The sequence below is a fragment of the Xiphophorus hellerii genome, chromosome 21 (assembly GCF_003331165.1).
Source record: "Xiphophorus hellerii strain 12219 chromosome 21, Xiphophorus_hellerii-4.1, whole genome shotgun sequence".
NCBI lineage: Eukaryota > Metazoa > Chordata > Actinopteri > Cyprinodontiformes > Poeciliidae > Xiphophorus > Xiphophorus hellerii.
In genome coordinates this window covers 4,171,721-4,197,634 of record NC_045692.1, presented here as the reverse complement: position 1 = coordinate 4,197,634, position 25,914 = coordinate 4,171,721, and the positions used below count along the sequence as shown (strand labels likewise).

General features: G+C 39.6%; 1 protein-coding gene across 2 annotated transcripts; it reads left to right on the top strand.

Annotated features, from left to right (window-relative positions):
* The first annotated feature begins 741 nt into the window (after positions 1-741).
* On the top strand, positions 742-25,697 carry waca (WW domain containing adaptor with coiled-coil a). Of its 2 annotated transcripts, none has more exons than XM_032551478.1 (13): positions 742-963; positions 1,166-1,196; positions 2,354-2,546; positions 9,109-9,200; positions 9,543-9,679; positions 9,770-9,885; positions 14,074-14,328; positions 16,443-16,565; positions 16,673-16,821; positions 17,766-17,890; positions 22,852-23,044; positions 23,995-24,122; positions 24,209-25,697. In XM_032551478.1, exons 1-13 carry the CDS (start codon positions 923-925, stop codon positions 24,276-24,278), a joined length of 1,653 nt encoding a protein of 550 aa, XP_032407369.1. In that variant the 5' UTR covers positions 742-922; the 3' UTR covers positions 24,279-25,697. The 2 variants fall into 2 exon arrangements, with proteins under 2 accessions (XP_032407369.1, XP_032407370.1); XM_032551479.1 differs by having other exon boundaries at positions 743-963; positions 9,564-9,679.
* Positions 25,698-25,914: the final 217 nt, after the last annotated feature.

The window sequence follows — 25,914 nt, the reverse complement described above, 5'->3', positions numbered from 1 at the left end:
TGTATAAATATTTGATTATTTTCAATAAACTTTGAACAAATTTTGATTGTAATGTCACAATTCCACCGCTAGATGTCAGGAGTGGAAAACCTCATTGCCTGCCTCATTCATTAAACCACAAACTGTTTTCGGCGTTTTTCGCAAATTATATAAAAAGTATTCTTTCTCGTAGTAATAACGGAATTGAAAAATAATTAATCCGAAAATGTGCTGATTTAAACTTTTCAAAAAAATGTACCGTTTTAAATCAGTACATAGACATCAGAGGGGGCGTTCTGAGTTATCAGGAACAAGGTTGCCATGTTTGCCCATAATTGACGTTTGCGGCTCTTATAGTGTACTTTCTAGCTATCCAGTTTGACTTGTAACCAATTACAAAACATTTATTTATTTATTTATTTATTTATTTATTTATTTATTTATTTATTTATTTATTTATTTATTTATTTATTTGTGTTTCTACAATATATTATATATACATCTACATATATATATACATCTTACCGTAGTTTATTTGCAACTGTAAGAGTATTAATAAAAACACGGCGTTAGCATGTGCATTGTTTTCATGAATGCATGTACAAAGAATTATTTAAGCTACCCAGCAAACGCTCGGATTTTGTTATTAGATGTATTTATAAACCATGACGCACGTTTTCTGGATTTCTGAAGGGGATCCAGTATGGGGGCTTGGCTCCGACGTGGCAACCCGGCTCGCTGCTGAGCTGTTCTGTTTCGCTGGAAGCGGTTGAGCTGTGTTTTCAGAGTGGGAGATGGATTGAGTGAGGGCGCTCTTCAGACCAGCGCTCCCGATAGCATTGCTATATACCAACAGACGATTTCAGGTCGTCGAATCACAAGAAAACATAGTGCCATTACCACGTCTTTCACATCCCACTCTAAACACACTAACACGGCATTGATGGTAATGTATGCAAGGAAACAACCGAGACTCGGCGATGGGTAAACATCCTTCTCTTACGTTACTTATTCTAATTTTTTCACCCTTTCCTCGTAGCTACGCGTTGACAATCCGCCATTTTTGCCGAAACCAAAATAAGTGTTTTAAAACTTGAACGTGCTGCTTCCGCAGCCTCGTAAAGTCATTTTTCGGCGTTGGCATTGAAAGCTTCTCACTCTTTACTGTTCTGTTGTCTATTTTCAGGTGCGACCGAAGAGATTCTCAGCCCTATCAGGTACTTGCTAGCTATCCGTAGCCTGCTAGCTTGCTAGCAGCAAATAAGATTAAAATGGACACTCTAGCTCGGGCTTCTAGAAAGCACGGGCCTCAGTCGGTGCGGAAAAGAACACGAAAAAGTAGTGGGCTTGCTACCCGAAATGAGGGACAAAGCATGGAAAATATCCATAACGCAAACATTTGAATGTCAATAGAACACATAGCGACGTGAGTCCGTCGAAGGAAGAGGTTTAGGGAAAAGGGCAGGGGGAGTTTTACTGCAGATCAAAGCTAACGATAGCTTGGTACTGTTAGCCTTCTTGCTAGCTGTTCCAATCAGGCCCCGACCGCAATCTGTCATTTTAAGGATAAAGTCAGCTTAGCTTTTAACACAGGAGTCGCAAGAATATCTTCTTAAGACCAACATTTTCTAACCAAAACGCACAAAAAAGAATTCAGTTGACAGTGGAGGCAATTCGTCGTCTGTGTTTTGAAATGTTGTTTACCAATTAGCCGATCATAATTATATATTTAAGTGGTGAAAACACTTAATTACGCCTAGATCTACAACAAATTTGAAGAGTTAATTAGCTTTGCTGTCATTTAAGCTGCTAATTTGAGATAAACGCAAAAGGCTTAGATTCATAACTTACTAGGAACGTTGCAAAAAAAAAAAAATCCCCCACTATCTGTCAATATGTGATTGACTGATATAGGTGGAAACGTCTAAAAAAAAATAACTAGAATAATACCACTAGTATTATGGAACTAATATTTTAAGAAATCTTGATTATTTCAATTTTGGACTCAGATTTTGAGAATGTTTTGTGGCTTGTAGCATGCTAATTTTTAGACATAAAAAAAAGCAAAACATGATATTTGCGTGTGATGTAAGGTAAGATAAGGTTTGTAGAACAGCAGTGGATTGGTCAAAGTTAAAGTGACGCTCACCTGTCAGAGTTTCTTCAATTTTACAACGCTCTTTTCTTCACTAAACGAACCGTGCTGTGTGTTGTGAGAATGGCTGGGTATCACAGACTTATAATACATTTGCTTTAGCAGTGACTCAGCAACCATCTAGATCTGATTTAAAAGTATAGTACCAGAGCCGGCTGGGGCGCTGTGACAACTTTGACGACCAGATAACGGTGAGCTCCTCCCTTTCTGTGTCTCCAGACTCTCAAATATTCATCCAAAAGCCATCCGGGAGGGGAGCACCGCCACGAGAAGACGCGCGACCCCACAGAGGTCACCCCTCCCTGCAAAATGCTCAGGAGGTCCGACAGCCCGGAGAACAAACACTCGGACGGCACGGGCCACAGCAGGGCGAAGGCTCTCCACACACACCGCGTCAGAGAACGGGACGGAGGTGAGATGGCCGATGGTGTTCACACACGTGCTCACACACAAGTTCGGAGGTTTTATAGCCACACACCAGCGCAGCGGGATGAAGCGACTAACTCCACTTCTCTTCGGTAGGCGTCAGAACAGATTTTGGGGGGTGGAAAAATCCACAGATGAACCAAATTTTTAAGAATTTTGTTGAGTTTTGCAGCATCTCTTGGAGTTGAACGGGAAGTAATTCATGTGAATTTGTAGGAGGGAGTCGGATTCAAATGTTGAACTAATTAAGCATGATAAATTAAATTGAACTCGTTAATTTTCAGTCTGGTTAATATTTTTTGAAGTGCTTACGTAGACGTCATTTTATTTCTGTTGTATTTGGTGTTTTATGTATTGAAAATGTGGAAGCTTCTCAACCTTTGAGAAGATAAACTTAGATTATTATGGAGTTATCATGACATTATTTGAAAATGGTCTCAAAACAACAATATTATCGTTTATTCCAATAATTGCTGAGACTGTTTATCGTCCAGCAAAATTTGTTAATGTGACAGGTTTATTTTTTTTAGGTTTGAACATTTCTCCTTTTCTCAAATTTGCTTATTTGTATTCCAGGTTGCAGTTTGAGTTGCGTTATAAAGTGAAATGACTGTTTTAACTTTAGTAGCTTCAGAACACTAGCAGTTCGTTTTTCCCTTCCCAATTTTTAACGTTGAAACGTTTTCAAACCCAGGCTGAGGTAAACTCCGCTCAGCCGGGGCTCCTCGCTGCTCCGCTGGCGATCTCTTAACACCCAGATCAGAATTAATTGGTGGTTTGACGTACCTCGTCGTTTTCGTTAACCCGGGCTTTCCTCCAGGCGCTGTGTGGACTTCCTGAGCAGCTATCATTTTCAGCTTCATTTGGACGTTTCTGCAGACACTTCATTCATAAATCAACTGGAGCCCATTGTTTGAATGAGGAGGTGGGGGAGGAAAAGTAACATGTGGCTGCAGGCAATGCATGTTTCTACAGGTATGGTAATCTTTGCATGTATTATGGTATTGACAGAGTCTGAAAAAATTCTGGTATCTGACTCTGGGTTAAATCCGAAATCAATTTAACCAAATATTTTAGATGTTTGGTTAAATTGACTTAATACTAGAAATTAGTTCAGACCAGAATTACTATTAACTCATATATTGCAAATATTAAAGGTTGAAAATACTTTGTGTCATAACTGAAGTATAGTCGGCAAACATCTAATCACAGTTTACATTTTCTATGTTGTACTTAAAGATATGTGTTTTGTTTTAAGATTGTTCAGTCAGTTTATGTAAGATCTAAAACTTCAACTGAACCATATTTGTAGGTTGTATTTTGGGACATAATTAAGAAAAGCAGCAGTAAAATTATAGAAACTGTTGCAAACAATTTATGCCAATATTTTAACAGAATCTCCTCAGATCCCAGTTGAATTTTCAACATTCATGACTCCTAAAACTATAACTTTTCTGCTCCAAACGAACATGAGAACGATGTAATAGGCAAAAGATGATTCTTATGAAAATTAGTTGGCAGGACTTGACATCCGGGAAGCTGAAAGCATGGGCAGAGGAGTCCACCATTTCCCCTAACACACACAGGCACACGCACACACATACACACACACACATTTACATTTACATGAACGAGCAGAGTTTGTCGTCCCGGGGGTGTGATGTGACGTGTGTTGAGAAGCGGAAGATGCATCTTTAAGTTCAGTCCAGCAAACGGTTGATGCTGAGAGGAATCAAGCTAGCATTAGCATGCCACATCAGCAGGCTAAAGGGTGAGATTTAGCAAAGAAGTTGCCTTCCTGCCGTGAGCGGTCAGTAATATTTCTACTGGTTTTATGCCTCTGGGAAGAAATGGTCAGTTGGTGTTTTATTACATCACCTGTTGTCGATCCACAGAAAACGCTGCTGAAAGTCGAGGCCTTTTTTTGTGAGTTGATGTAAGCTTTTGGTCAAATTCAACGTTGCTGGTTTATATTCCAAGGTTTAATATTTTCCCATATTGGTTCTAAGCTTTAACCTTCTAATGTAAGCTTGTCAAAGTGACTTCAGCTGGTAGCGCTGCAGATGAGGGAGGCCCGACGTTTTACTGTTTTTTGCAGCAGTTTACATCGTTGTCACGCTGCAGTTTACATGCGTCTCCCTTTTTTACTCTTAACCAGTTTATTTTTTACAATAACACTGCTGGTGGATATGGCTGGAAAATGAATCGGGTCAAGCTGCTAAAACCTTTCCTCTACTTTCATCTCCCAGAATGCTGTGCGGTTTTAGATCAGAGTTTAGTCAAATTAATGAAAATTCCATCAGACGTATCGTCTGTTGATATTGATCATGTTTCTATTGTGATATACATTATTGATTTATTATCCAGCCGTAAGTCACAGGGGGGAGCCTTTGAGTTGCGGTGTTGACTTTTCTGATGGGGAGCATGCATGTAGCGACAGTGGAGAGGAAAAGCTCCCCTTTAACAGGAAGAATCCTCTTGCAGAACCAGAACCGGGCCGTCTGTCTGCCAGACGGAGCAGAGGCACAGAAAGAGACGGATGAACTGATGTAGGATTTTTTTTTGTTGATGTTCACGAAAGTCAAAAGTTAATAGTATGTCAAATAAGAGATTTGAAAGAGAAAAAGTCTGTTTGAAAAACATTTGCTCTTGAAATTCAAAAAGAATTTTTCTGAACCTGAGTCACTATCATAACCAAAATGGTTAAAATTGAAATTATGCAATAATATTGACCCCCAAAAATCTGTAGTCCTCTTTTTTTTTTTTTTTTAAATATATGTATAATCAGGCAGCCAGAACTGTTGCTTTAGATTCAACAACTTTTTGTCTTTTGAATGTTGCTACAATAAAATTAAGATCTTATAAAAATCCTGAGTTTTTGCATAAATCAGAATGTCAGACTCAGAAGATCAAAGTTTAGTTTGTGGCTTTCATGTCTGGTTTTCTGTGACTGGATCACTCATGTTTAGAGCACGCTGCTCTCTACATGAGCTGCAGCATTGTTGCCATTTCAGAGCTGCTTCTCTGGCTTTAAATTCCCCTGTAATTACAGTCACTTTTACATTTTTAGAGTTGTGTTGTTAAAGCAACTGTTGTCGAGGGCGTTTTGACAGCTCGTAGTGAAACATAAGACGATAAACGGTATTACAGGATATTCCTGTTCTAGGTGTAAGTCGTCACAATCAGAAAAATGAGTCGATCAGAGATCTTGTAGCGGGTGAAGGCTCTGTCCAATCTTCTCTCCATGGTTCCTGTTGACGAGCTTCTCCTCTCTGTGGAGGAGTGCGTTTGGTTTGATCAACCATAGAAAATACGGCAGAAAAACATTGATTTCTATATGTCAGTAATCTTTTACATGACATGCAATTTGGATTTTAAACAGTCAGATGTTAGGACATGTGTTGACAAAGAACAGCCCATTAGCAAGAGTAGATTGTGAGATATTTTCTATATCTTATTAGAAGTCCAGAAAAAATAATTCTATTACAAAAAATATTGCAATTCCTTGACCTGGGAATTCCGAATTGATTCAGAATATTCCAAAATTGATTTTGAAATGCATTTAAGTTGCCGCGAGTGTACTGCATATCACTTTACTCGTCCACTCGACTGCCGTATGTATTTTGAATAATTCTTAGATTTTTTATTTTTTTACGAAAAGCCAGGTAGCTGAACGAACCTAATCCTAGTCATTTAAGTTACAGAATTTAGTGCACAAACCTGTTTTTGTTTAAATACAAACTGATGAATTTGATGGAAGCCATGTCCGAATTCAAGGGCTGCATCCTTCGAACGACAGATTTGTAGGCCGCTTACGTCATACTGCGGCGACGGGGCCTGTCCGAATTCGAAGACTCCTCCAAATGCGTCCTTCTTTTCCCCAGATTTGAAAGATGGATCCGGCGTATCCTTCACAGCCCACCATATCCCATAATTTCCCATAATTCATTGGGAGTCTAAATCAGATGTTCAGGCAAGGCAATGGCGGTGAAGAGCTTCAAATTATTTAGCTATATAACACTGTAAATGACACTACTACCAATATTATTCAGTCAGGTAACATCTAGTAGTGAAATGTTTTGTTTACTAAAGTATCTAATTTATTTCTGAGCAAATCGGTTTGATTGATTAAAGTGAAGCCTTCAAACATAATAGTTTTTTTTCACTGTAATGTCTTATCTGACATTTGGAGAGTATTTTATTTGAAAATGAATAATTAGCTTCTATTCATTCCTTTTAGAAATGTGCTACACACGTTTGAACATTTTAGAATCAAACTAACATTTCTTTTTTTACTATGGAACAAGTTTTATTACAAAAGTTGAAGAATAATACAGATATCAGAAGTATTGCATGACTAAAAAACAAACTTCGGCTCCGTTGTTTTTTCTTTGCCGCTCTGTGCTTCACGCCGTCACGGTTACTAGGCAACATAAGTTACGCTGAGGTGGAGGCTAAGCAGCTAGCTGAAGGCTAGACCTGTCCGAATTCACAGCTTTTCTCTTCCGGTCGTCGATATTTGCATCCTTCAAAGAATGCAGACCCTGAATTCGGACACACATAGCGTATGGAACCATATAGATTTGTTTTAAATGTTCCATTTCTTTACTATTGTAAGTCATTATTTAAACAGAATCTCTAAACTATTTTTGTGTAGGAAAATTAATTGTGAAACAAAAGTAATTTCTTAATTGAATGGCGAATCTAAAAATTGCAATCGAATCTGAAGACGTTTCATCATATGGGGTTTGAAACCAGAAGCCTGCATGCTGTTAAATAACGGCACAATTGACAGTTTTGTCTCCAAGTTGGTTAACTGTGCCACTTTTGACAACGACATAACCTGCCAGCTTCACATTGCTTTTGTCCGTTCATTCTGAAACCTTACGCAGTTCCCCTTTTGATAGGTAGCAGAAACATATGCTGTTTGCTAATATAGGTAAGGACATAAGAGGAAGATGTAAACTGAACAATAATAAGGAGAGCAGGATAAATGAAAATGTGACCTGAAGCCGTTGTGAGGATTACATTAATAAAACAAGTTTCATCCTCAACACAGCAGCAGCAACTCGGAGTTGATTTGGTCCAGTGATGGTGAGGCAGCAACGAGTTTGGCTCTGTGTGAATTTCTATAGATTTCTATATTATCCTATAGATTTCTAGATTTCATAGTCTTGTAAGCATGAAGTTTTATTAGAGTGCTTTTCATGTGTGAATAAGAAAATAAAGGTTTTGGCAATATTTTTAGTATTTCCAGAATAGTTAGAATGTGGAGTCAGATGGGCTTCAGGATTTAAGGCAATTTGTCTCCACCTAGACAGGAATTGTCACGATCAGGTACACACTATCGATTTATAGGATAGCTTTAGAAATAACATTGTTTTAAAAGTTGGCGCTTCATTCAATTGGGGGCCAAAATTGCGACATTTGTTCCACTGTCATCTGCTGCTGTTTTTCTTTCTCACTGCACTGTCAAACCAACCAAATTGAAAAGTCTGTTCCCCTCCTCGCCTGTGGTGGTGCTGCGCCAAGAACTACTGAAGGAAATGATACAAAAACCCTCCAAAGAAGATATTGGACACAATTTCCTTTTTCACAAAATGTAAAGAAAAATGAAGAAGCATCAGATTTTAGGAGTTGGAGAATTTCTCTTTTGTCTTGTTTGTCTCAGTCATTTCTCCCGCTAGCCTATACCCTCGTATTTGTTTTGGTTGTATTTACCCAGAATGCCCTGTGCTTTAGTCCACTTCCTACCTTCGGAGCGGTCGCCGGTCCGCTTGGCGTTCACATTTGCATTCAAACCGTGTCTTTAGTGTGAGAGGAGCAGCTGGTTGTAGCCTTATCTTACTGAAAACTACAGATTCTACTGTAGCATCCTGAATTAAAGATGAATAAATGTGTGAAACAAATGTAAAGAAATAAAGGCAGCGTGATGCAGAATTGCTGTCAAGTAAATGAAAGGCAGAGCATCTATAAAGTACGATGGAGTATTAGGGCCATTGTAGAGGAGGAAAAAAAATCGAGGCTCAAGTTTCTGCCCAAAAAAATTAGGAAATTTGAAAATCAATGTCAGAAATTCTCTTGAAAGAACAAGGAAATTTCTGAGCTCTGAGAATGAAACATTTGCTAGAAAAAATTCAAATTGAGAGATCTCAGAAATTTCAGTTTTAAAAACTCAAAAATGTTGACTTTTAAAACCCAGAAATGTTTGGTTTTTCTTTTTTCTAAAAAAAAAAAAATTCAGAGATTAAACTCCAAATTTCTGAATTTGTTCTAGAGACTTTCTAAGATCAATCACAAAATTTCTTTGACTTTTTTATTTTTTTGGCAGAAGTTTATTCCTCACTTCCCCTCCCCCCATCTGCAGTGGCACTGATGCACCACCATGCAGGTGAAATAACTGGTTCCTTCTACAGTGTCATGAAATGCTTAAGACAGACTATAATAAAGCTAAATACACCACAGCTGGATCGTATCACGTTGTGTTGCTGTTTTGTCCCTCACTGGACCCGGTCATTTATGATGAATTTCTGTGTGTTTTGCTGCAGGACCCAGTTATTCTCCACAAGAAAATTCCCACAACCACAGTTCCCTCCATAGCTCCAACTCACATTCTAACCCCAGCAAGACATCAGACACAGTAAGTATTGTTTCTGCTGGAGCACAAGAGCCGATGACAGACCGCTATAGAATTGATCTCAGTAATGGCTTCTAAGCGCATAGTTTCACACACACAAAAAAAAGTTCCAGTGTCATTTTCTGCACTTTGCAGTAATTTCAGACACATTTTTATTACTTGATGCAAAATAAAAACAAACCTAAATGACATCTTAATGAGAAAATCCTAAATGTTGGAAACTGAAGTTGAACAGCAGTAACAGGAACAGTCTAATCTCTCAGATTATATTACAGCCTCTTGCATCAGACTGTCACAACATGAACTCTTGCCTTTTTCTCTCTCTCTCTCCTCGCTGTCCTGTGGGTTCTGCGTTTCTCAACCCAGCCCTACGAGCCCGGCGACGACTGGTCGGAGCACATCAGCTCCTCCGGAAAGAAATACTACTACAACTGCAGGACGGAGGTGTCCCAGTGGGAGAAGCCCAAAGAGTGGCTGGAGAGGTAGCCGCGGCGACGGATGCACGGCACTCTTACGAGTCCCGTCCGTCATGCGCGGTCGCCGGCTCACGCGAGTTGCTTTGTGTTCGGCAGGGAACAGAGGCAAAAGGAGGCAACAAAGAGCGCCGTTGTCAACAGCTTCCCCAAGGACAGGGACTACAGAAGGGAGGCCATGCAAGCCACGGCAGCCCCCGGCTTCACCGGACCCAGTAAGTACCGCATCTGGTTCTGCAACGCCGAGCTTTCGGTCTTTCATCTGCCTGCATCACAGATGCTTTGTTTTGTGCCATCTTTGTTGAAGACGGTTTGCTTCGGCGGCTCAAAGGGTGATGTATTCAGATTGTGACAGCAGAAAGAACTGCTGGTTCTTTTTGATTTTCATAGCAAACACTTTACCTCCTCTATCTAACCCACATTGTTTGGTTTCAAGGTTTCTAAAGATGACAGGTCCAATTTCAAACCAAGCTGTATGCTATGTTTTGCCTTTAGGTTGCTTTTTGATTCAATCTGAGTTGCTGGTTTAGTTGGCCAAAATGTTGCTTTCTTAAGTTGCTCTGTTTTTTGAGTGATGTGAGGAGAAGTTGTACTGCGGGAACAAGCTCTGTTAACTATCGACTTAAGGAGTTAGCAGGGAGGCCCAAAGTCGGTCCTGGAGGGCCGGCATCCTGCATGTTTTAGTTCTCTCCCTGGTTTAACGCACCTGGATCCAATGATGGCTTGTCAGAAGGCCTAAGAAGAGCACTGACATGCTGAGAAGATTGTTACTACCACCAGGGAGAGAACTAAAACATGCAGGATGCCGGCCCTCCAGGACCGACTTTGGGCACCCCTGAGTTAGAGGTTTAAGAGTCCTAAGTTTCAAATCTCTACCTGAATCTTTTTGCTTATTTTTCAGATAGCGCAAAGTGTCTCAGAATTACCGTACTGCACATTTTTCTGTCGTTGCCGACATGGTCTAGAAGGGTTAAACTGTAACCACTCAGAACCAATCTGAGAATCATGCTTTATTGGTTGAATTCAGCGGTCCCCCAGAAAACTTGCCAAGTCTGGTTTCATGGGGGGCCCTACAGCAGGCATCCAGGGGCCTAATGTGTTTTTGAGTTAATAAAGTTTCAAGTTTATAGGAAATTTGAAACTATCACGAGGTAGTTGGGTATTATGACTTCCACTAACACAAACTATGAAGGCAAACATAAAAAAGAAAAGAAAAGGTAAATAATTTCTGCTCTGAGGTTTTTGAAGGGCAATTTTGTTTGATACTTTCTAATATATTTAATTTATGTTTTTTGTTGTGTGTGGTTTTTATTTCTGTTTTATGTATTGTTTTTGGTCGTTCAGTTTAGCTCTGATTATTTAAAATATCTCGCAGTTCCAGTGTTGAAAGTTCTTTACAAAATTTTTTATTTACTGTTACTTGAGAGGGCAAACTTGCGTTATCATACTGTTATAACTACTTGAAACTGGTGTCAAAACAACAACATTATCTCAATAATTTCTGGGACAATTTATTGACGGATTCAGTGTTATGAATCCCAGCAGTAACTGAGAATGTCAGGCTGCTTTTGCAGCATTTATTCTTAAAGGTGACAGTTCAGAAGCACAAATCTCCTGCATTCTTGATCATTCGCAGATTTCAAGTTTGAACAGAGCAGACACATTGCTGCATAGGATGTGGCATGTATCATTTTCCTTCTGCAGACATCAGTTCATAAAGATCCCAGGATGTTTTCAGAGGTTTGTGAAGCTGTTGTGCTTTTTGGAAAGCAGGTTGTGTTTCTAAATGCAGTGTTCTTTTCCGATCTCCCTTCAGTCTGGAGTGTCGCTCATTTAATAACGCCCACAATTCCACACAGTTTGGAGTGGCGGCTTTGAGATCACAGGAATCAGATATTAATGCCATTTTGTAAAGTGTTGCTGTTGTTAATTTAAGCATTCTGGATTTTTTGTTTTGTTCTGTTTTGTTGCGCATGGATCTGTGTTTCTAAGTGAAGAGAGCATTCCTGGAGTACGAGAAGAACTTCAGCGTCAGGACATATAATGTATGGAAAGGACCCATGAAAAAACCCAGTGCAGTCAATCAGTTATGTTTCCTCTTGGTTTATTTCTGTCAAACTAGAGGCTGTTGGGAAGCTAACTACCTAGCTTCCTTTTTCTAGTGGTCATCTGTTTAGTTTTTAACACTTCCTGGACTCAGAGCTGGGGTTAAGCTACACTTAAATCTAGGCTACCACATGGTGTCCAGCGCTGATTATCCTTTTCAGAGACGGTTATCTCCACACCAGCACACTAAGTTAGCAGTCTCTATCTCAGCAGGTTCTTACTCATAGCTGCCATGTTGTTACATCAGTGAACATGACGTGCTGCTATGTTCTGGATCTGTCAGTGCAGTCGTGTGTCAACAGACTAAAACACAAACTCTGAGCACACAGGGGGGGGGGGGATTCTGTTTTAGAGTTTGGAGAGCAGGGTCTTGTTTTCTAGAGATATGAAGATTTCTCAGAAACGACTGGCGCTTCGGCAGAGCAGCTGTGGTAAGATGATCTCAGTTTCTAATCTACAGTGTGAGATCTGGTTTTATTATTTTTCAAATTCCACTTGTTCAATTTTCTAATATTTATTAATCCAAAAAGTGTGTAATTCTGGAGTGAATGAAAACAGTTGAAGAAATCAGTAGCCAGAGTTTCACGTTTACTGTTGTTCAGGTTTCACAGATATCAGCGCTGTGGTTAGGCCTGTCACGATAGCAAATTTTGCTGAACGATTAATTGTCTCAAAAATTATTGCGATAAACGATAATATTGTTTGAAGACCTTTTTACACTGATTTAATGGAAATGACGTGATAATTCATGCGATTTCCTGCCAAAGATAGATACACTTTATTTTCAAAAGAATATTTAACACTGGAGCTGATAAACAAAATAAACAAAACAACCAAAAATAAAATGGATTCTCAGTCTCCAAACAAAAAATGTACTGGAAAAAAAACTAAACAACATAAAGCCAAAGTGGAAATAAATACTGCATTCAACCAAAAGACTGCAGATTATGAAGTCTGTATATTATGTTGCCCTTCAGTAATAATTAGATTTAAATAGAGAAGATGGGCACATCGACTACCTGATGCAATAGTTCACACTACATGATTTTTTGCTGCTATTTTTCCCCTTATATCAATCTTAAAACGTTGGTCTTTCTAAGATTGTGTGGTGTGTTACGGTAGATCATTGTCGCTGCGTTAAGGCAGCATGTTGAATGTGACAGCTAGCCAATCAGAAAGCTTGGATTCTCCTCCGTGTTTTCTGAGGAGAAATTACGTCGGGGAATCCCAAACAGCTGACACGGAGCAACCCGAAGTCCAGCGGACATCGGAGATGATATGTGGAAACAACATTAATGTTTATTCAACATGCAAAGAATATAGAAATGACAAGAGGAGGAGTTGGAGCGAAATTGCTACCGCAGTTGATAAACCCGGTAACATTTCAGCTGTTCTTCGTTAAGGTGACGTAAATAGGTTCTAATGATTTTCATTCAGTCATGAATTTACGCTGACACTAGCCACATGCATTGCAGGTAGATTGTAGTAAAACATTGATTAATACCTGGTTTTAAAATTAGTTAACTGGACTTGTAGCCATTATTTTGTGCCCATTGTTGGACACCACACGGCAGGAACGAACCCGATCGAACCGTTATACCTAGGATTTCTGTGGACTAATGCGTGGTCTCAGGTTTTGAAAATGGCCTGACGATCGACCAACAGCTCTAAGATCGTGTCGTGTGAACTGGGCTTTACACTAAGGAAAATGAGGAAGGGAGGGTCAGTGGAGAGCACCGGAGTTGAGCCTTTTTTCATTCAGTGTCATTAACAGAAAGAGAAAAATGCAGTAAGAAACGATAAAGCCGATAATTAAAATGAGGTTGACAGTTTTAATTTATTGTGCGATTAATTGATTCATTGTTTATTGCGACGTGCCTAGCAACAACTTAACTAAAAGTCAGACTGCTTGTATTGACTTTCAATAGTGTTGTTGAAGAAGTTATATTCTTACTGTGGATTCTATCAACATGTCAATTTTAAAGGGGCAGTATTATATAACAATTGGTTTTTTTGAGCTTTACGTCATGTTAAGCTCAAAAACATGAGCTTGGAGCGTTGTATTGATTTATTCATTTATTTATTTTTCCAGACATGTTTGAAAAATCCTTTAATCTCCCATAGCAACCATTCAACTGTTCAAAACAGCTGAGTGGACCTAGAACCATCTTTGAGGCTCCTTTGACTAGCAATTAGCAAACACCTGGTGGAAAAAAATGTTGTTAAAGGGTTAATAGCGGGACCATGTTACTGAAGGTGACATAGTTCAAAAGACTCCTCCTTTCCTCTCCCCACAGAGTCGACTCAGGTGGAGAAGCCCTCAGCGGCTCTTCCCAGCCAGTCGCAGTCATCCTCCTCGGGTGCGGGGAGCGTGAACCCTTCATCGGCGCCACCGGGCTCGTCAGCGTCCACCGTGCCCGTCTCCCCAGTCCTACAGTCCTCCACACCCCCCATCCTCCAGGACCCCAACCTGTTCCGCCAGCTTCTCCCAGCGCTTCAGACGGCCCTGCAGCTCAACAACGCCAGCGTGGACATGGCAAAAATCAACGAGGGTAAGAAAGAAGCTACAAGTTGATGCAATTTTTTGTGATGTCGTTTGGCCTGTGTTTGCAAAACGTTTGCTGTGATGCTTTTTGCTTTGCAAGTTTAAGAGTAGCATGTTTAAAACATAAGTTCTCACCCTGGAGTTAACACCATTGCCTTGTATCTAAGTTGAAATAGTCCGTGTTGTAAAGCTTGTGTATTTGATGTATTAGATGAGAAAAGCTCACTGGCGTGGCATGTTTGATTCAATTAGAGGAAGGTTGATTCTTATTTCTTTGAAATTGTTTTGTGAGCAATTTAATCAATTGCACTTAGTGAGGAATGAGACTTTAGCTGTATGAGTGATTTAGTTTTACACTCTTTTTAACTTCTTGTTCAAGCTCAGTGACTCCTGTGATTGGTTGAAATGTGGCTAGAATAAGAGAATTTAACAAGTCTAATGAAATCCATTGACAATGTGCCACATAGTGCAGCTTGGTAGTGTGTGAATGAGAAGAAATTGTAGTTTTCCCAACTAATGGAAGTGATTCTTCTCAGTAAGTTTGAAAAGTACAACATAATTCATTATTATTGTTATTTGAAAAATACTCTCTGTAAATAACTTAAACCACAGTCAGCCCTTGGCATTATGGCTTCTCAATTTGCTCATAAGGGAAACTATTTTGACCTTTAGGTGTCAGGAGTTTCCCCCCAGAAAACTTGTTAATCCCAATTAGGGGATCATAAGACAAACTATGTAATGCTGGTCACATTTAAATGTTAAAAAAATGAAATGAAACATAAAATAGGAGGAGTGAGCATATTTTAATAAATATTCTGTGGGCACAAAACTTATTGCATTAAGTTTTGTTGTGTTTTTCTAAATCTTACTGTTTTGTAGGATTTACAAAATAATGTCACAAAAATAGTACATTTTTGTGACATTATCAGTTCATTTCCGTAATAATGCTTGCTGTTTTTGTGTTGGCTGGGATTAGTTGTTATTTTTCCAAGTGAATGAATGCAGACTTGCAACAAATAACTCTGGATGAAAAGGACCCATCTGTGATTGGCTGGTGGTGTGGTTTGTTTAACAATTTGCAAGCACAGACGCAGAGCCAATTGCCAGAACACACACACACATTGAGTGAGCGTGCTGAGATGTAAACGCACCTGCCACACATTATTCCTTATTCACAAAGATGTATGCGCTCACATCAGTCTCGCTGCTCGCTCAACGCAAATCTCTAAAAGCTCAACAAATCTGGGCCTTTATAGTTGCCTTTAACTTGTGTGAACCACTAAAACGCTTGACACATTTTCTACATGCTATAAACCTAGCTTTACCTGCCTTTTTGATCACTGCTGTAGAAAGAAAAAGTAAATAAACAATAATTAGCCAGAAGCTGGTTATGATTTGCATGGAAGTGGAAATGAAGTCTGTCGGACCCAACCGGTAAGACTTTTACTGTGTAGTATTTAAAACAAGCAGTGTGTTTAGCATCCTGCAGAGGAGCTTCAGTAATCACATCGGCAGCATTTCTCATTATCCAGGAGCTTTTGTGTTGCAGTTTACCTCATTTGTATTCAAATAACAGAGGGGATAAATCGCAGCCCTGCGGAACACCTGTGTTCAAGACGGAACACTGGGAAGAAATGTTGATGCAATCTCATTGTGAAAAAACCCTCCATAATCAGAATTATAAAATTACTACTTGCATTCATTTTTTAAAAACACTTTAAAAGAACGTGGGGTTGAATTGTGTGAAAAGCAGTTGACCAGTCCATGAAAATGCTGTTCACATATGACTTGCCCTTATCTAAATCACCACAGACCTTATCCAGAACAGTGACAGCAGCACCTTCAACTTCCTGGTGTAACCAGATCAGCACCGCTTGTTGAGAACATTTGCTTATTACAGATTAGGTCTGTTGGGTAGACTTTTACTGCCAAATTTTGATGTATATTTTTAGCAGCTGAGATGTTGAAGTTCACAAAGTCTAGCGGCGACATTATTATAAAACAGAGAAGAAAAAAGAAGTAAGGAGTGGACCGATACGTCGGTCACAATTTCCTTAAATTGGTTCAGAATCTAATCCGTCACCGACATGTTTTGTGGTTTTCTTTTCTTCGTGTCTGTAGTTCTCACAGCTGCTGTCACACAAGCTTCATTACAGTCGATGCTCCACAAGATCCTCACAGCTGGACCGTCGGCTTTCAACATCACTACTATCCTCTCCCAAGCTGCTCAGCTCTCCAGCCAAGGTAAAGGAAGTCGAACGCCAGCTGAAATGAAGCGTTCGTGCTTCCGGTTCTCGTTTTTGCACCGTCGGCTCGTTGCGGGTCCCTTACGGTTTTGTTTCTCCCAAAAGCTCAACAATCAAATCAGTCGCCGATGTCTTTAACGTCAGACGCCTCATCGCCGAGATCCTACGTGTCGCCCAGGATCAGCACGCCGCAGACGAACGTCGGCCCTTTAAAGTCTCACCTCAGTGCACAGCCCATCATCTCACAACCCAAAGTAAGTAGAAATGCACCAATCCACTTTGTTTTTTTTTTTGTTTTTTTTACTTCCAATACTGATATCCGGGGTTTAGTATCTGATCTTACACAGCAAATCAGTGCAGAATTGACTTGAAATGTTTCTTTTTTTAAAAAAAAAACACAGACAGAAATGTGTTGAATATGTGTTTATTTGATAACTCTGCTCCAGCACAGCACACTTAAATACACCAGTAGCTTCATAAGCTAGCTAGTTTGGGCAAACATGTGGAAACAACAACTTTTTTATTTGTTCTGTGAGTGGAATTACGAGGAAAATAAATAATAAAGAAACTGAAACTGACTACACAATAGGTTGACTACGTTGGTCAAACATATAAAAATAAACTGCAGCAAACTTTTCAAATGGGTCAGAAAGTGCAATTAGGAATTTTGAATATAATGTAAAATAAATAATAAAGCATGATGTTACTCAGATCACAAAGCGTAGAACCAAACTGAATAGATCTGCCCTTATGGGTCAGGCAAAATCTCATCAATCTAGATTTGAGTTTTTTCCTTTTATCAAGACTGATACAGATATTAATATCGTTTCGGTGCATCTCTAAGTAAGTCACTAAAACATGACTGTTTTTATGCCTTTCCATAATTTTCATTGACTTTTAAAGATGGAAAAATAATAATACATCAAATTTACATAGTGCTTAAGACGGACACTCAAAAGTGCTAGTTTTTTGTCTTGCTTTACAAGAAATAAAAATAGTGATATGATTATGCAAAGTGGCATTTAGCACAAACAAGAGAGCATGAGTTTGCTCGGAGCTAACCACACCACAGAGTGATTTGATGTTCTGTTCAGGTAGAGTACCAGTGACACCAGCTGATCCCAGTGATGTTAAAGAACCTTGACTGGAGCGGGTCGGCGTTTTGTGCTGACGCAGCTTCTCCAACTTGCGTTTTCAGATGAGCACGCCGGCGGTGAAGCAGCCGCCTCATTCCCAGCCCACATCTCAGCAGTCGCTGTCCAGCGACAAGCCGCACGGTCACGACGCCACCACGGCCTCCCCACGCACACTTCAGCGCCAAGGGTCAGTACCGACACCGCCGGACTCAGCTGGTTGACCCCTAGCCTTAGCTCACTTACTGCCTGTTACGTTCCTGCTCCTACCTCCAGTGGAGGGGCTGTTTGAGCTCATCCAGTCTCAATGTGTTCTGTTGTTGCACCACCTGCTGGTCATCAGTGGAACAAAGAGAAGCTGCTTCACTTTGATTGCCTGGGCTCTTCTGCAGCGCTGCGTCAGAGCTGCTGCTTCTGCTTGTTTACTCTTGTTTATTGGGGCCTGCCATGCAAAGCAATGGCAGGAACCTATTACTATTGTCGGAGAGAAGCGTCTCTTTAATCTTTATTTTTCTTCCGTAACCGTTAATGCGGCTCGTACCGCTGGGTGCACACCTACAAATGAGGTATCAAAACGTGCAGAAAATTCACACCATTGGAGCTATTACTTCTGGTGGGATTTGGGCTTAACGTGGCGACATAATTCGCAAAAAACTACGAAAAAAAACCCATTATAAGTCAATGGGAAAAATCCTAGAAATACCCTATTTTTGAGGATTTGCTGTGTCGTCACAAATTCACCTAGAAATGCCATTCAAATTTCATTTTGTAGATACGTCTGTGATCTCTTCGAAAGTGAAGACGGCTCGTCGATACCAGTTATGGTTTGTCCACAATTTGCCTCTAAGCGACCCAAAGTTTCTCATTTTTGCTCAAATTAGAGTGACAGCCGATCTAGGTTCAGATCTGGGCACAACATTTCTTTCTCTCATCGCTGTAAATGCTCTGAGTGAGGTACAGATATGAATCTCGGGACTATCGCAGAAGACACATTGCCCTCTCATACGCTCGAAACGCTTTTCGAATATGTATTACGGTTCCCGAACAAGAAGGATTTGTTTCCAATGCTTTTTTGTCAGTAAAACGTGTTTGCTCAAACACACAATTGTGTGTTTGAGAGCTCAGAGCTCAGAGCTCACACCCTGCTGAGACCATTATTTACCATAGCAACGGAACTCAAGAGGCTATTGGCTGCTGGTTAGGACTACGAATACGCATCGCTGTAGTTCTATCTATCCTCAGTTGAAACAGATCAGGACTGAGAACTGGCCTTTAGAACTACCTGCTGCTATGGGCTGTATATAACTGATTTAACTCAGTAACTGTTACACATGGGATTAGTTTGGAACATTAAAATTAAGCATACTGAAAATTTCAAAATAAAAGCCTTGAATATTGTTACATCATGTAATTGCTCTTTTTGGCTTTGTATGACTTTTTCATCCAAAGCAATGTTACACATGGGATTAGTTCGGAACTTTAAAATGGAGCATAATAATAATTTCAAAATAAAAGCCTTGAATATTTTTACATCAGGTAATTGCTGTTTTTGGCTTTATGTGACTTTTTCATCCAAAGCACTGTTACACGTGGTATTAGTTTGGCCCTCTGAAATGAAGCATACTGAAAATTTCAAAATAAAAGCCTTGAATATTTTTACATCATGTAATTGCTGTTTTTGGCTTTGTATGACTTTTTCATCCAAAGCACTGTTACACATGGGATTAGTTCGGAACTTTAAAATGGAGCATAATAATTATTTCAAAATAAAAGCCTTGAATATTTTTACATCATGTAATTGCTGTTTTTGGCTTTGTATGACTTTTTCATCCAAAGCACTGTTACACATGGGATTAGTTCGGAACTTTAAAATGGAGCATAATAATAATTTCAAAATAAAAGCCTTGAATATTTTTACATCATGTAATTGCCCTTTTTGGCTTTATTTGACTTTTTCATCCAAAGCACTGTTACACATGGTATTAGTTTGGCCCTTTGAAATGAAGCATAATGAAAATTTCAAAATAAAAGCCTTGAATATTTTTACATGACGTAATTGCTCTTTTTGCCTTTATTTGACTTTTTCATCCAAAGCACTCTTACACCTGGTATTAGTTCAGAACTTTAAAATGAAGCATACTGAAAATTTCAAAATAAAAGCCTTGAATATTTTTACATCAGGTAATTGCTCTTTTTGGCTTTATGTGACTTTTTTATCCAAAGCACTGTTACACAATGGAATAGTTTGGCCCTCTGAAATGAAGCATACTGAAAATTTCAAAATAAAAGCCTTGAATATTTTTACGTCATGTAATTGCTCTTTTTGGCCGTATATGACTTTTTCATCCAAAGCACTGTTACACATGGGATTTGTTCGGAACTTTAAAATGGAGCATAATAATAATTTCAAAATAAAAGCCTTGAATATTTTTACATCAGGTAATTGCGCTTTTTGGCTTTATGTGACTTTTTTTATCCAAAGCACTGTTACACAATGGAATAGTTTGGCCCTCTGAAATGAAGCATACTGAAAATTTCAAAATAAAAGCCTTGAATATTTTTACATCATGTAATTGCTCTTTTTGGCCGTATATGACTGTTTCATCCAAAGCACTGTTACACATGGGATTAGTTCGGAACTTTAAAATGGAGCATAATAATAATTTCAAAATAAAAGCCTTGAATATTTTTACATCAGGTAATTGCGCTTTTTGGCTTTATGTGACTTTTTCATCCAAAGCACTGTTACACATGGGATTAGTTCGGAACTTTAAAATGGAGCATAATAATAATTTCAAAATAAAAGCCTTGCATATTTTTACATCAGGTAATTGCGCTTTTTGGCTTTATGTGACTTTTTTATCCAAAGCACTGTTACACATGGGATTCGTTCAGAACTTTAAAATGGAGCATACTGAAAATTTCAAAATAAAAGCCTTGAGAATTTTTACATGAGATTATTGCTGTTTTGAGCACTATATAACTGATTTTATCCAATGACTGTTATTCATGGGATTAGGTTGGCCCTTTGAAATGAAGTTTAACTAAACTTCCAAAATAAAAGCCTTGACAAAAATTTTAAATCGTACTGAATGGTGCACGTCCGCCTTACTTAACGTTCTTGTGGTTCTCCGCGTGCCATTGATTATGTTGCGGCGTTCTTTAGCGTCGATGCCAATTTGTAGCATGACGACGCCGGGCCCAAACCCCACGGGCGCGCCTTGGCAGGCCCCGGCTAAATTTCTTCCGAAATTTTCTAGTTTTATTTATTTCTTCTGAGAGCTGTAACAGATCCCTATAATCAGAGGTCGTTAGTGGTATTAGGCTTGTCGTAATAAACCAATTGAATGTGTGATCAATTAAAACCAGCTCAATCATTGGAAATAAATGATTTTGGGTGTTTTTTATCAACCAAAAACTGGATGATAAAAGTCTTCAGTCTGGTTCTTTGGTCTCTTCTAGCCTTTTCTTTAAGGATAATTTTGTTTACAGACTCAAAATTCACTTTATTCATTGTTTCTGTGATTTTGTGTATTTTTTTTAGGTTATTTAAAATGTCTTTGTTAAATGTTAGAAATGAAGGTATTGATCTTTGTGAATGTTTTCTTGTATTATTATCCCATTACCTTTATGTTACCTGAAAATTGTCTTAAGACAACAATATTATCATTTGTCACAATAACTTCTGGGACAATTAATCGTCCAGCAAAGTTTCTTACAGTGATGAGCCTATTGTGTGTCTGTGTTGCCCTGGCAACCTGTCTAGGGTGTACCCCATTGTTTATCTAAACCTCATTGCTTTTTAAAAGATATATATATAATTGTCAGATTGATCACGGTTGTAATGATTTCCGTAATAAGGCAATAGATTCCCACACCGTTACTTTCTCTGTCATTTATTAACTCTAATTTTAAAGTTCTGTTTACTTTGTTTCTAGCTTCAGAGCTGAAAGCATAGCTTTCTCATGCAGAGACATTTCTCTGCATGTTTGTTCTTAAAGCTGTAGTTGTGCTGAGTGATGCTAGCAGAAACCTGGTTCATCAGAGTGTAACATCGCTGTTTTTGCCATCTTTGCGTGAGCTGCCCTGCTCCACAGTTAGCCCACACTAGCAGCCTGCTGCATGCACTTTACATGGTCTGTGCTGAATTATTTCACTCTAGCTCCACAATAATCTACTCAACTATTTCTAAAGCCAAAGAATCAAAAATATATCTATTTTGGATATATCTATTGAAAATAGATATATTTTGAATATACAAATAAAGATTGTTGCTGCCCATGAATCTGAAAAGAGCTTTAGATCTGTTTATCTCCTAAGAGGATATTTTACAGTGTTTTAAATAAGATGTTGACTCATCTTTAATTCTATATGTGTATATGAGTTACTGATAAACTTTAGCAGTTAATATACTCCAAATCAGAAAATTTTACAAAAGGACAGTCCTGCTGCCTTTTTTGCCTCTACATTCCCACAGATCAGGGTTTCAAATCGGTTCGAAGTCTGACGTTCTGAAACTTGGACGACGATCAAAGTTTTGACTTTTTATGGTTTTGAACTTTTACAAAGAAACCAAAAGATCGGAAACTACAAACAGGACTTCAGGTCTGGATTTTATAGTGGTTCTAATCTTTGTTTAAATATGAAATGTTAAATTGTTGTTGTTTTTTTTTACTTCACCTCTGAAGCCAACTAAACACATTTGCAGAATTTTGTAGAATCTGACAGATGGTTTTAGACATTAGTTTTCTAAAACTAATTTTAAAAGGAGAAATCTGCAGAAACCGCGGTTTGAAAAAGGAGGAGCAGAGGATTTTACTTTGATCTGTGAAGTTAAAACATGAGAAACAAAAGCAGATTATTACATTAAATTTTTAATTGTTGATAATGTAACAGTTCTCCCTATTCCATTGCATCAAACTATGCAGTTTGCAGTAAAAGGACCTTTCTTTTTTTCTTCTTTTTTAAACCCTCAGCTTTGGTAATTTCAGACTGTGTGTGGACAGCACATCAAATTCTTACCTGCAGTATTTACCAGAAATCTCCTCCCGAAACTTGATGAAAACGTTGTTTTCTGATTAAAACCAGCAGGAGGTTTTGAGGGAGACGTTTCTCTCATGAACGTTTTCCGTTTTGTCTTGTGAACCGCAGCAGTCAGAGGAGTCCCTCTCCTGGACCCAACCACGTCGGCTCCGGCAGCAGCGCCTCCCACGCGGCCTCGGCTCCCTCCGGCGCCTTGGCGGCGCGGCCCTCCTGCTCCCTGACCCCCACGCTGGCCACCCACTTTAATGAGAACCTTATCAAACACGTGCAGGGGTGGCCTGCAGAACATGCAGAGAAGCAGGTCAGGACCTCCTGAAATCTGGTTTTTCTTCTTCTTCTTCTTTTTTTTTTTTTTTTTAATCTTGCACAACCAAACATCCTCAACTAAAATTCTACATCTAGCAATAATACTTTGTTTGTATAGCCCCTTTTTAATCAAATGTTACAAAGTTCTCTGCATTAAAAGAAATTATTAAAACGTTATAAATGACAAACACAAAAATTATACCAAATCAGTTAAAATACACAACAATGTAAAACAAATTGAAATAGTAAAAATACTAAAGAAATTCAATTATTAATAGCCTTATTATGAAAGTAAGTTTTAACTAATGATTTAAATGGAGACAGTTAAGACCCCGGTCTGATATTTAGAGGACGAAGGTTCATCAGTTTTAGTAATGTTCTCAAAATGTTGACGTTGGCTCCAAATGCCATTAACTCAGTTTTATCATTATTGATTAACAGATAATTATCAAACATTTGGGTTTTGATGTCTAAAAGACATTGGGTAAGTTTAAAAGTAGAGAGCTCTGAAGGGTTGACAGCCAAATGAATCCGGGAAATCATCTGCATAGAAATGAAGAGACGTTGAATTCAGGGTTTCTCCTAGAAAACCTGCTAAGCCTGGTGGTAGCATCCAGCAGCTTACCGTGTTTTTGAGTTAAAATCAAGTTTAAAGTTGAAATTTAAAAACACCACCCGGTGATTAGGGACTGTTAATGTCTTCCAAAGAACACAAACACCAACTATAAAACATTAAAAAGGAATAAACAAACGAAGCTTAGCTTGGTGGGGTCTCGAGTAAAACCTGGTGGGCCGCCAAGGCTGATAAAACACCAGGGGGGAAACCCTGGAATTCATGACTAACCTGATCAAGTGGCAGCATGTGTAAATGGAAAACAGTAGTGGCCGGAGAACGGCTCCCTGGGGAACACCCAACAAGCTGACCTGTGGCGTGAACTCTTCCAGGCGTCCAGGCTACGTGAAGAGGCCCACAGCATGGGCAGCATCTGCATGTCCGAGAATTGCACTGAGCTCAAGAATCTGCGCTCGTTGGTCAGAGTCTGTGAAATCCAAGCTACGCTGCGGGAGCAGAGGTGAGACCGCCGGTCGCCCTCAGTCACGACTCGGTCAAAACATCCACACGTCTAACCCTCTCCTCTCTCCATCTCTCTCCCCTCAGGATATTGTTTTTGAGACAGCAAATCAAAGAACTTGAAAAGTTGAAGAATCAAAATTCCTTCATGGTCTGAGGACTTTTGGGTCGCGAGTTTTGTTTTTGGGGGGCTTGGAGAGGAAGGGGGGGGGGAACCCATTGCACATAGTTGAAAGCTGGAAAGAAAGCAGCAGTTCGGTTCCTCTTGAACCCAGTCTTAACACACACATAAACACACACACTCACTCTCAGAGGAGTTTGAGTCGGGTTGGTTTGGACCGTTGGACTGGGAGACCGGAGAGGGAGAACCGAGGAGCTGTTGTTGGAGGAGGAGGGTTGATTTACAAGACTTTGGTTTTGTAAAAACCCGCGGTGGGGGAGGGTGGGGGAAAAAAAAATGTAGATTTCTTGTAGATGTTATTATCTATGTTGTAAATATGTTTTGTAGATTGAAGCCATGGAAAGCCATGCCTATCAAAGCTTTTTGGACATCCAGACTAATCAACGCCTCGGCGGCTCCGGTCCTTCACGTTAACTCATCTGCAGATCTCCGGCTTCACTCTGTCACTTCACAACATCTCTGAACCATTGAGTCAGCTGGTGTGTGTGTGTGTGTGTGTGCGTGTGTGTGTGGGTGTGCGTGAGTGCATGTGTGGCCTGCAGGCTGACTTAAAGGTGTTTGAGGCATGGAATCAACCAGAACAATCTCTTCAGCTCGTCAAACCTGGGTAAACTCAGCCGTTCCCTCCAGCCTCCCTGAGTGGAGGTTGTACCTGGCAGACCTTCCACCTGCTCCCAATGCTTCAGTGATCTGCTAGCAGCTTCTGGTGGCCCTGCATTACCCAGTCTGAAAAAAACAACAAAAAAAATCAGTGCCTGGTGGTTGGTGAAGTGAGTGATTATTTAAAAAAAATAAAATAAAATACAAAAAGGAAAAAAACATGAAAAAATCCATTGTGGGATGTGACGGCGTGCTGCTTTGGACCATTCCCGGTAACCTCCACCACCCCGCCCTGGCTTCCTGACCCGCCCGTCTGCCCGCCACGCCTCCTTTCTCTGACACATCCCACCATTCTGTGTTGTGCTTTACTTTCTTCTCCTTTGGGTTCCCACTGTTTTCTGTTCCTCTCTCCCCCCCGCCCACCCACCCCCCACCTCTTTTGACTTTTCAAGTTGAGGTTGCACCTCTTGTTTTCTTTTTTTTTTTTTCCATTCCTTTGTACAGTTGCTAACATAACAGTGGAGTTTTAAGAGAGACGGAATTAAAAATAATAATAATAAAAACTAAAAAAAAAAAAAAAAAAAAAAGGTTTTATTTATAAGAGTTGTAGTGACGAGCGGAAAATCACGATGATAGCCACACATTTTCACCAGCGCCCGGGTCGAGGAGCGGTAGGACGGCCTCAGCAGGTCCAAGGCGGGTGCATGTGGAGCACCTCTTCAGTCAGCGCAGGGCAACAAGAGGTCAAAGCTCAAATGTGAAATGTACGTATTGTAATAAACATGTTAAACTAAAGCTTGTCGAGTTTGTTTTATTGGTGCCTGGTTGAAAAGCTTTTCTGTGATGCCGTCAGGTCAACGAGAGACGCGTGGGAGTTCACCTCGTGGGTCCTGAACAGCTCTTCTTAAAGGGGCAGTATTGTGTGTCTTCCAGCCACATATAATTTTATAGCACTACCAAGTAACTGTTGCCTGTAGTTGCTATAAAAATGCTGTGTATATAAAATATGACT